The sequence below is a fragment of the Rhinolophus sinicus genome, chromosome 16 (assembly GCF_057876585.1).
Source record: "Rhinolophus sinicus isolate RSI-liver-muscle chromosome 16, RSI-T2T, whole genome shotgun sequence".
In the NCBI taxonomy this organism is placed as follows: Eukaryota; Metazoa; Chordata; class Mammalia; order Chiroptera; family Rhinolophidae; genus Rhinolophus; species Rhinolophus sinicus.
Window position 1 is genome coordinate 133,269,060 of NC_142516.1, and position 11,292 is coordinate 133,280,351.

At 30.5% G+C, this 11,292-nt stretch overlaps 1 protein-coding gene across 1 annotated transcript in view; it reads right to left on the reverse strand.

The window, feature by feature from the left end:
* Window positions 1–6,840, reverse strand: part of ADAM2 (ADAM metallopeptidase domain 2) — a 100,994-nt gene extending 94,154 nt beyond the window's left edge. Inside the window, exons 1-3 of the mRNA XM_019742046.3 lie at window positions 6,738–6,840; window positions 6,091–6,167; window positions 3,971–4,026 (exon numbers count right to left, since the gene is read on the reverse strand). Of these exons, the coding sequence (XP_019597605.3) occupies window positions 3,971–4,026; window positions 6,091–6,167; window positions 6,738–6,792 (188 nt within the window). The 5' untranslated portion in view covers window positions 6,793–6,840. The remainder of the gene's footprint in view (window positions 1–3,970; window positions 4,027–6,090; window positions 6,168–6,737) is intronic.
* Window positions 6,841–11,292: the final 4,452 nt, after the last annotated feature.

Here is an 11,292-nt window from a genome sequence, read left to right on the forward strand (position 1 = left end):
GGAAGCTTATCTTGACAGTACATAAAAAAAATTATTAATCATTAGATTTCCAAAATATACTTTTTATTTTTCTTTATAATTTTGCTTAAGCATTTACCATCTTCTAACACTCTTCTTGATCTACTTATTTATTAAATCATTATTAGTGTCATCTGATAACAATATAAACTCAGAGATTCATATCCAGTTTGTTTACTAATGCATCTCAAGCATTTAGAAGAATATCTGAAAAATAGCAAATGGTCAATAAATAATGAACTGATATGACATAAATTCAACAGACTAGATGGAGATCTCACATTAAAATATATTATTTTTAAATATGAGAAGAAATGTTTAAAAGGTTCTATAAAGAGAAAGGTAGGTTAAGGTATCCAATTTTCATTTTGCCCACCAAGTATAATATAAAGATTGTGAGTGCCATGACAGTTTGGATTTATTGAAGCAACGGGTACAAGAGTCAAGCCACTGACGCGCAGCACAAAGTTTTTTCTGCTCTTGTCATAACAAAAGACAAAAGGACCCACAATGGGGTAGGGCTCCAGGGAATACACCGATTCTGAGTTGAAAGTCCTATAAAGTAATTTAGCTGGTTACATTCAGGCACTATTTGTTGGCAGAGAAAGATTCCAAATATCCATATCTGTCCTAAGGACAAAGCTGCTATTGGGAACTAAAAACAAGCAGAACTGTTGGTGGTCATGCAGGCCAAGGAGCTAAACTTAAAATCTCTGAAAATAAGAGCAAAATATTCTCAAAATTAATGATACAGAATCAATATGGTCTGTGTAATTCAAGCACACACACACAAAAAATCATACCTAAATATTTTTTAAAAGACTGATGGAAACAAAAATAAAACCTTCAAAGTATCAAGGGGGAAAAAAAAAAAGATGTTACCTTCAAAGAAACAGCAAGAAGACCTATAGCTGCTTTTTCAATAGAAATAAAGAATGCCAGAAGACAATGAAATGATAATTTAAAGGGTTAAAATCAGATGAAATCAGGCAGGTTCAGGGTGGTATAGATGATGTATTATAGAAATGTACACTTGAAACCAATATAAGTTTACTAACCAATGTCACCCTAATAAATTTAATAAAAATTTAAAACATAATAATAGAAAAAGGGCTAAAGTCATTTTTAAAAAGTCATCCTAGAATTTATTCCAGCAAAAAAGTTTTTAAGAATAGAGTTAAGATTTAACAATGAACACAAACAAATATAATTCAAAACAAGCAGACCTGTAATAGAAATACAGAGAAATCCCAAGACCTGAAAATTAGCTACAGGCAGAAACAGAAATGTAAGAAGAAATAAAGAGCACCAGAATGGGTAAATTTATTGTTAAATATAAAGGAATATTGACATCACTAAAAATAATAGGAAAAGCTTATTGGGGTTTAAAAGTATCCAGGATTATGATATATAAAAAATAATGAGAAGGTAGATGACGATAAGTGGAAGAAAAAGGTTTAATGATCTAACAATATAGGATAATTGGTAAAGGTAATAATGTATATTAGATTCAACAATTCAGAATTAATATGGTAATCTAAAGAAAGTACTAAAAAAAGAGTAAAAAGATACATGACAAAAAAATTCAGTTGACGGGACATAGTGTAATATAAAATAATGGATGCATTAAAATGGACACAATGAAAAACAGGGATATAAAACAAATGGTACCAAAGAAAAAATAATAAAATGATTTCAAAAATATATGGAAAATCAAAGGATGAAGAAAATCAAGGACATCTGAGAACTGTAGAACTAGCTCGGGTATCAAGACTTATTACAGAGTCTTAGTAATAAATACTGTGTGTTGTTTCCATAGATAAAATAGGGATCAAGAATAAACATATAAACTAACAGAAGGGGAAAAAAGGAGTACAGAAAGAGACCCTCTCATCAATAGTCATTTTATTTATGACAAAGATTATATTACAGTGGAGTGAGAAAAAAATTATTTTTCAATAGCATGTGCTGGATTCACTGAATGCTAACATGGAAAAATAAATAAATCTTGACTCCTATGCTCACAAAATACACAAACATCAATTCTAGATGAATTCTAGAGTTAAATATGAAAGTGAAAACAATGAAAACCATTAGAAGAAAATAGCTTGGATTTATGACTATATGTAGACAATGGTTTATTTTAAAATATGAAAAGAATACAAAGTAAAAATGATAATTTGGACTGCATTAAAAGAAAGAATTACAGGCTCAATTAAAAAATCTAGACTAAATAAAAAATTGAAAAAGAAAAATATAGTTTACAAATATTAAACCAAAAAGACAGTTAATGTAACTGCATGCACATCAGATAAATTAAAGTTTAAGACAAACTACTAGAAAATAGTCATTTAATAATGCTAAAATTTTATTCAAGAAAAGATAAACTATTTAAAATTTTTACTTAAAAATTTTATAATCTCAAAATATATAATTCAAAATTTATCTTCAAGAATACAAAGAATACAATTCAAGAATACAAAGAACCTTGTCAATTTGACAATGTTTGTGGAAAATTTCAATGCATATATATTACAAAATAATAGAATAAATAAAAATATCAGTTTGGATATAGCAGAAGAGTTTTATGATATGATTAAAAAACATTGTCTGAAATAACGAGAATACATGCCATTTTCTAGTACATATAGAACGTTACAAAAACTGAATACACATTACATCAAAAAGTAAGTCTCAATAACTTTTAAAGGATTAAAATTAGAGAATATTCTGTAATCAAAAATTATTAGAACTAAAAATTAGAAAAGTGCCACATGTATTGACACTGAGAGATACAATGAAATAATTTATGGGACAAAGGAGAAATGTAATATAAGCTAGAAAATGTTTGCTAATGATGAGAAAATTCTACATATCCAAAGAAGTGGGGGGCAGCTGAACAATACTTTGGCGGGAAAATTAGCCTTAAATTCTTAAACTAGAAAATATACAACTGGTTGATGAGTAATAAACTTAGAATTCATTTAAGGAAGTTAGAAACAAAGATCAAAATAAACCCAAAGAAATTTAAAGCAATGCAATAATGCAAAAATCATATATAATAGATGATCAACAAAACAAAAATTAGTTCATGGAAAGATTATGTTGAGGTTTATCAAAGAGAAAAGAAAAGAGGGATGAAATAACTAATAGAATAATATTCCTTGCAAAAATGCAGCATTTTTTAATTCAGAAAGAAGTAATTTTGAGTCGGTTCTCAATATCTTCCTTCAAGCTGGTATCATTCATTTTATATATAGAAAACGTTTTTCAAGCTGTATGGTGTATAAAAGGATTGCAGCTGTGAAATCTAGAAATAATACAGAAGTATTTCTTATCTTTGTATTGATTTTGTAACTTCATTTGCAGACTTCTGCTTGTCATTATTCTTAGGAGTCTATTCTTATTTTTAAAAGGTCCATTATCATTTTGCTTTTTCTTTATTCTTTAGTATCATGTGCTTGTTTTCCCCAAATTCATCGGCTGACATCGAATTAAGTTTGGCTAATTACAATTATATTCTAAATCTTTAATATATTCTGACACAGTATGTAAACTTATTTTTTTTAATTATCACTACTCTTTCTACTTAAAAATCCTCTATGTTCTTTCAAATAGAGTTGAATGTAAAGAAACTCAAAAGCAAGTACTACTCACGTTTTAATAAAGACAAAAAAATTATCAAATGTATCCTTTATAAAACAACATGGATAAACAAAAATCTGTTGCTACTGGGAAGGAGGAAGATGAGAGCATACTTGTAAACTATGGATTCAAGTCCTAGATATTCATTATAGATTTTGAATGTTTTTTCAAAGGATAAAATAAGAAACAAATGAACAGCCAGTAAGTGTAATCGTTTACAAATACAAAATAATTACATTTTGGATAATTATAAATAATAATTTTAAATAGAACAAAGACAGGTGATAAAATAATATAGATCACCTACTTTTGCATTAGGTTCACAGTGTATGTTTTCCCTTCAATTACAATGTTGTAGGACACCTGTCAGGAGAATATATTAAAAAGGCAAAAAAAGTGAGAAGAATATTAGAAAGGATAACAATAATCACATTCTAAAGTATACTAATACAATAAAAACAGAAATTTATAATTTAATAAGGATTTATTTCAATGGAATTTGATATTAAAATATTGGTTTTCATAATAAAAGTGGGTGGAATAATATGATTTGTGTAATTTATTATTTGTTAACTTTTAAATTTATCCAATAAAATAAAATCTGAAAAATTGATTATCTTTATCCAATAATTATATCTTAATAAAAATGGATGTCATTACAAAATGTATGCTTAAAATGAAAGAGTATAATTAAATTAATAGAAGTAGTAGAGGAAAGAATTAACAGCACATAGTGTATAATATTTGTAGATTTTATAATGTCTGCTTCAAGTTTAGCTGCAGTAGTCATTGATCTGTTTTATTAATATTACGATTAGGAAATTATGTTTAACAAATGGACAATTTAGTCTTTATAGATCAATTTGGGGAGCTTTCACATCTTTACATTATTGGATCTTCCAATCCATGAGCATGGGATATATTCAATTTATTTAGGTCTTTAACTCCTCTCCTCTTGTTTTGGTGTCTTCAGTGTCTAGTATGTAGTTTCTTCAGCTGTCTCTGGTCCACTGTTAATTGTTGATATTTTCACTTTCATACTATATTTTTCACATCTGGATGTTCCAGTTATTTTTTTTTAAAAGCTCCTAGTCTTTTTAAGTAGAATATTCTCTTCTATGATCTTTATTCTTTATTTATTAATTATAATCATTACTAACATACAATTTCATGTTGTTTGTAGCATTTGTTGAATCAGTAAGTATGATAACCTTATTGGTTCAAAAAATACTATTAATCTCCTGTTCTAAACACTGGGGATAGAGACATTAACAAAATAGTCAATTTTTTTCCTCACATATTTGACAGTGGAGGAAAGGTGATTTTTTTTTTTTTCTACCAATCTTATGAGAATTACTATCATAGAATCTAGTGGTGCCTAGTTGGAGATATTGCCCTGTAAATAGATTCTGTGTATATTTTCTAATATGACCAAGCAATTATATATATTTGCATAAACATAAACCCTTTGAAATACTATTAAATGCCTTACCTCTTTTTTCTATTTAAATAATTAAATTTGAAGTTTTCATAAATATGCATTCCTTTTTAAATGATATACCAGGGTGTCAAAAAAAAAAAAAAAAAAAATATATATATATATATATATATATATATATATACACATGACTTCTATTCATATTTTGTTACGGGTATATATTGAGTATTACAATTTTAATAGTTTTTTCCTTTCTTAAAATGTATGTACATTTTTTGGCACCCTCTGTATTGAATATGTTAAGCTTATAATATCTGCATTAATGTGACAAGTGTGTAGTCACTAAGGAAATATTTGTATTCAAATTACCAGAACATTTACTACCCAACCAAAAGAAAATTAAGGAGGGGTGTATCAAAAAATACATTTTACTTCTGTAGAAATGATTCTAGAAATTAGTAAAAAAGAAATACAAATCTTTCCAATTCAAAGAAAAACTAGTACCCTGAACCAAGATGAACTAAGATGGCATGAAAAAAACAGCCTTAATGATTAACATACTTGCAATCAAAATGCAAAAATCACTCACTCACATAACACTTCAGTAAATCAAATGAGCATCATCCCCCATAAGGAAGCCATAAGCTTACTTAACAAAAACAACAATAACAACAATTTCCTTCAAATATAGCCTGGTGAGTGAGTGAAAGAATCTCTAGATGGATCAGGTCAATGATTATTCAAACAATCAAGAAGGAAATAAATTTAGAAGGTGGGACTTGTGTCTTTGATAATAAACATCATTGCACCATATGTCTATGAAACATTGTTAATCTTGGTTCATTTTCAAAGGGCTTTTTTACTTAAGAAAATTAGGTATAAATATAAAATTCAGCAAGTGTGCATAGATGACAAATGCCAGGTTTACTTTTTAGGAACAAAATAGTCACATGGTTTTTAGATTGTGAAAAATGTTAGTGCTTAATTACATGAGATTCAACTCCTTCACTTGACAGTGACCGTATTTTCTCTGGAATTGTAATTTGCATACGTAGTCTGTGAGAATCTGCAAGGTGCAAAATGTTTTATTAGAGCAACACCCATTGCCTCATAGCTTCCGTCATTATTTCCTCATCTAAATTCATGGTATTTTATATGCCATCGCTTATTTTTACTATCTTTTCAAATACCCTCAATCCAGTCTCTCTAGAATAACAAGACTTTGTAAAAAGAGCATGTATATTGCTTTGGGAATATTGACCTGTGGGCAGGCCGTGTTAATCCTGAGGCAACAGGACCAAGCACTTTACAGATAAACTCAGATCCTTTTGACCATCCAACTATAGAGCCCAGAGGTAAAAAACGCAGAGGGGTATATGAAACACTGATCCTGAGCCATCCGCTCAAGCCATGCATAGCATCTCCTATGTTTTCTATGGCCCCAAGATGAGTGGTAAAGCCCCCTCGCGTGCAATGTGGGTATTGGTTTTGAGAAGGTGGCAATGTGGGAGTGGGCTCAGGCTTCCAGAGTTGGAGCCCCCACAAGAAAGCACTTTCCCAGGGCTATCCAGCCTCTCGGAAACCCATAGGAGAGGCGACATTCCCGACAGGTTAGAGGAGGGTTTTTTGTTCTTACTGTCCTCTGTTTGGAGTCCGATGAGCCCAATGAGCAGAAGGAGAAGGCACAGCATGGCTTGACGTCCTGGATCCCAGGCGGAATAATGGCAGTTGGCTTGGCTAGAAGGCTGTTGGAAGCGCGAGGAGACTCCTGTAAGAAGCAGACAGCTGTGGGTGCAAACGTGGGTGCGGAGGGTGGATGCTGTGTGCTGTTATTCTGCATAGATATGCAGTAGGAGGCTTCAACTCAGTTTGAGGCCACTTTTAGGCTGAATAAAGAGCCGAATCACTTCCAAAGGGCAGGGGTGAAGAAACAGCTAAGAGACAGGAAGACTCATATACACTTCTTAAGAGAACTTTGAAATGAAGTTATAAAATACGTACATATATTTTTTCTACAAACCACAGGCGCATACATCAACTAATACTCAAGTAAAGAAACCAGAGTAATTAGTACCTATATCCAGATCAAAAAATAAAATATAGAACCACAAAAGACCCCAGATTGCCCTCTGACAATCATGACCTCTAACACCATAGGTAACTTTGTCTATTTTTGAACTTTGTATGAATGGAACAAATCACCATTCACTTTTTTTTTTAATGTTTGAGTTCTTTTAATATGAAGATTATAAGATCCAAACATGTAAGTAGCAATAGTTGTTTTCTTCTTGTTGGCATGTATTACACATTGAATGAATATAACACCATCTGCTTTTACATTTTACTGTTAAAATTTGGTTCATTTATAGTTGCAGCTATTAAAAACCATATTAGGCTATTTTATTTCTTGTACATATCAGTAGGTGAATATCTATAGTGAATTTTCATTGGGTATATTACTAGAGTGAGGTTGCCTGATTACAGAGTATGCTTTAGTAGATACTTCCAAAGAGTTTTCCAAGATTGTTGTACTAATTTGTATTCCAACCAGGTGTGAATGAGAATTACACCTTACATCAATGCCTACACTTGTATTTTTTTTTCATTTTGGTGGATCTGTAGATGTCCTGCATTTTGGTTTTAATATGTATTTCATTATTGTTAATTGTTAACAATTAATTTAGTGCAGTTTTATATGTTTGTTGGTCATTTTTATAACTTCTTTTGTAAATGCCTATTTGAGACTGGTCCATTTTCCAATTGAGTAGCCTTGTCCCTTTTCTCATAATATATAAAAGCTATTAACACGTCCTAGATATGATTCCAGTGTTGAATATAACAATTGCAAATATCATCTATACCAGGGCTTACATTCAATGGATTTTTGTAGATACACATTTATATTCAGAAATTTACTTTTTTTCACAATTTGCTAGGATTTTTATAATAGGTATCTTAGCATGGATGTTGAATTTTATAAACTGAAGTGATCACATAGTTTTCTCCATTTTCTGTTAATGTTTTTAATTAAAATTATTGATTTTCCAGTGTTCAAACAAATTTGTATTCCTGGAATATACTCTATTTGGTAATGATATATTATCCTTTTTATATTTTGCTGGATCGATTGGCCAGCATTTTAAGATTTTGCATCAATATTTATAAGAAATATTTGTCCGTCATTTTCTTTTATTATAATTTATTGACGGTTTTTGTATCAGAGACATGCTGGTCTCATAAAATAAATTGGAAAATGTTATTCTTGCTCTATTTTGTAAAAGAGTGTGATGTTGTGAATATTTAGTGTTTTTTAGAAGTTAGAAATTAAGTGATATGGACTTAGAATTTTCTGTGTGAGAGTTTCTTTTCTTAGTCATAAATCTAATTTTTAAAAAAGTATTCAGATATTCTCTTTCTCCTTCTGCTAGAGAAAGTTGGGTTTCTGATAGAATTGTACTCTTCTTCTGAGATGTTAGACGTATTGGCCAAAGTTGTTCATGATATCCTTCTCTCCTTTATCATCCTTTTGAGCTCCGTGGAATCTGTAGATAGCTCTTTTGTCATTCTCAATGTTGATAATTTTGTGATTTTCTTTCTCTTTATTCATGATCAATCATTCTTGGAGTTTATTATTTTTATTAACATTTAAAAGAACTAAGTTTGGGATTTTTAAATGTTTTTCTATTATATGTTTATTTTCTTACTTCATTGATTTTTGCTTTGTGTTCATTTCCTTTTTTCCTAATGTAAGTGCAATTTTTTTCTCTAGCTTCTAAGAATGGAATTTTTTCTTACTCATTTTAAACCTTTCTTCTTTCTAACATATGCATTTCAAATTATAAGTTTCATCTAATTTATCACCAAATTGATATGTATTGCATTTTTAATATATCATATTTTGATGTGCCTTATTTCCATTAATAGTCAGGTGAAAGTATTTTCTAATTTTCATCGTGATTTCTTCTTTGCCCCATGTGTTCTTTAAATTCCACACATTTGAGGGCGTTCCAATTACATTTTTCTTATTGATATCTAATTTAATTCCATTGAGGTCATAATAATACTCTGAATTATTTTAAGCCATTGCAATTTACTGAGCAAGACTTAGTCTGCATTAGATTGTCGATTATAGATAGCTGGCTCCATGTAAACTTTAAAAGAATGTAAATTAGTTAGTTGTGACTCATATTAGTCTATAAATGTCACTTAGGTCAAATTAGATAACAGAGTTTCAAATATTTTATATCTTTCCTGAGTCTTTTGCCTGCTTGTTTTTTTAATATAGTCAACTAAGATAATACATTTTTCTATTACTCTTTTGTGCTCTATCAATTTTTGATTCTTCTAATTTGAATATATATTATTTTGTATATGTCATTTAGGGATGGTTTACCTTCTGTGTCAAATAACATTTATCATTATGAATATCACTCTTTATTTGTTGTAATACTCCTTTGTCATTGTCTATTTTGTCTCACAATTCCATAGACAGATTTGCTTTATTATGATTAGAATTTGCATGGGATATTTAACAAAAATATTGTACTTTGCTTTAAAAGTGTGTCCTTATACGTAAAATGTGTGTGTGGATAGCATATAGTTTTTTTTTATTATTATTAAAGTTTATTGGGGTGACAATTGTTAGTAAAATTACATAGATTTCAGGTGTACAATTCTGTATTACATCATCTCTATATCACATTGTGTGTTCACCACCCAGAGTCAGTTCTCTTTGCATCACCATATATTTGATCCCCTTTATCCTCAATTACCACCCACCTCATCCCCTACCCTCTGGTAAATTGTCAATGTCTATTGTTTGTGTCTAGGAGTTTTTGTTTTTCATTTGTTTGTCTTGTTCCTTTATTGTTTTGTTTTAGATAGGACATATCAGTGAAATCATATGTTTCTTGCCTTTTTTCTGTCTGACTTATTTCACTTACCATTATAATCTCAAGATCCATCTATGTTGTCGCAAATGGCACTATTTCATCTTTTCTTATGGCAGAGTAGTATTCTGTTGTGTATATATACCACATGTTCTTGATCCAATCCTCTATCCAAGGATACTTTAGTTGTTTCCATGTCTTGGGCACTGTCAATAACACTGCAATGAACATTGGAGCACATATATCTTCACAGATAAGTGTTTTCAAATTTTTTGAGTAGGTACCCAGGGGAGAGATTGCTGGGTCATATAGTAATTCCATTCTTAATTTTTTGAGGAACCTCCACACTGCCTTGCATAGCAGCTACACCAATCTTCATTCCCACCAGCAGTGTATGAGGGTTCCTTTTTCTCCACAGCCTCTCCAACACTTGTCATTATTTGTCTTGTTGATGATAGCCATTCTAACTGGTGTGAGGTAATATCTCATTGTGGATTTTATTTGCATTTCTCTGATGATTAGTGATGTTGAGCATTTTTTCATAAGTTTATTGGCCATTTGTATGTCCTCTTTGGAGAAATGTCTCTTCAGATCCTCTGCCCATTTTTTCATTGGATTGTTTGTTTTTTTGTTGTTGAATTGTATGAGTCCCTTATATATTTTGGATATTAGCATAGTCAAAATGGCCATATTACCCAAAGTAATATACAGATTTAATGTAATGCCCATCAAAATCCCAATGGCATTTTTTGAAGAAGTAGAACAAAAAATCATCAGATTTGTATGGTAACACAAAAGATCCCAAATAGCCAAAGTAACACTAAGAAAAAAGAACAATGCTGGAGGTATCACACTACCTGACTTCATCTTGTACTACAGGGTAACAATAATCAAAACAGCATGGTATTGGCAGAAAAACATACACACAGACCAATGGAATAGAATTGAGAACCCAGAAATAAACCCACATAAATATAGACAGACAATTCTTGACAAAGAAGCCAAAAACATACAATGGAGAAAAGACAGCCTCTTCAATAAATGGTGCTGGGAAAATCGAAAAATTAAGTGCAAAATAGTGAAACTGAACTGCCATTTGTCACCATGTACCCAAATTAACTCAAAATGGATCAAAGACCTAAACATAAGACCCGAAACAATAAACTGCCTAGAAGAAAACATAGGCACTAAACTTATGGGCCTTGGGTTCAAAGAGCATTTTATGAATTTGACCTCAGAGGCAAGGAAAGTAAAAGCTAAGATAAATGAATGGGACTATATGAAACTTAAAAGCTTCTGCAT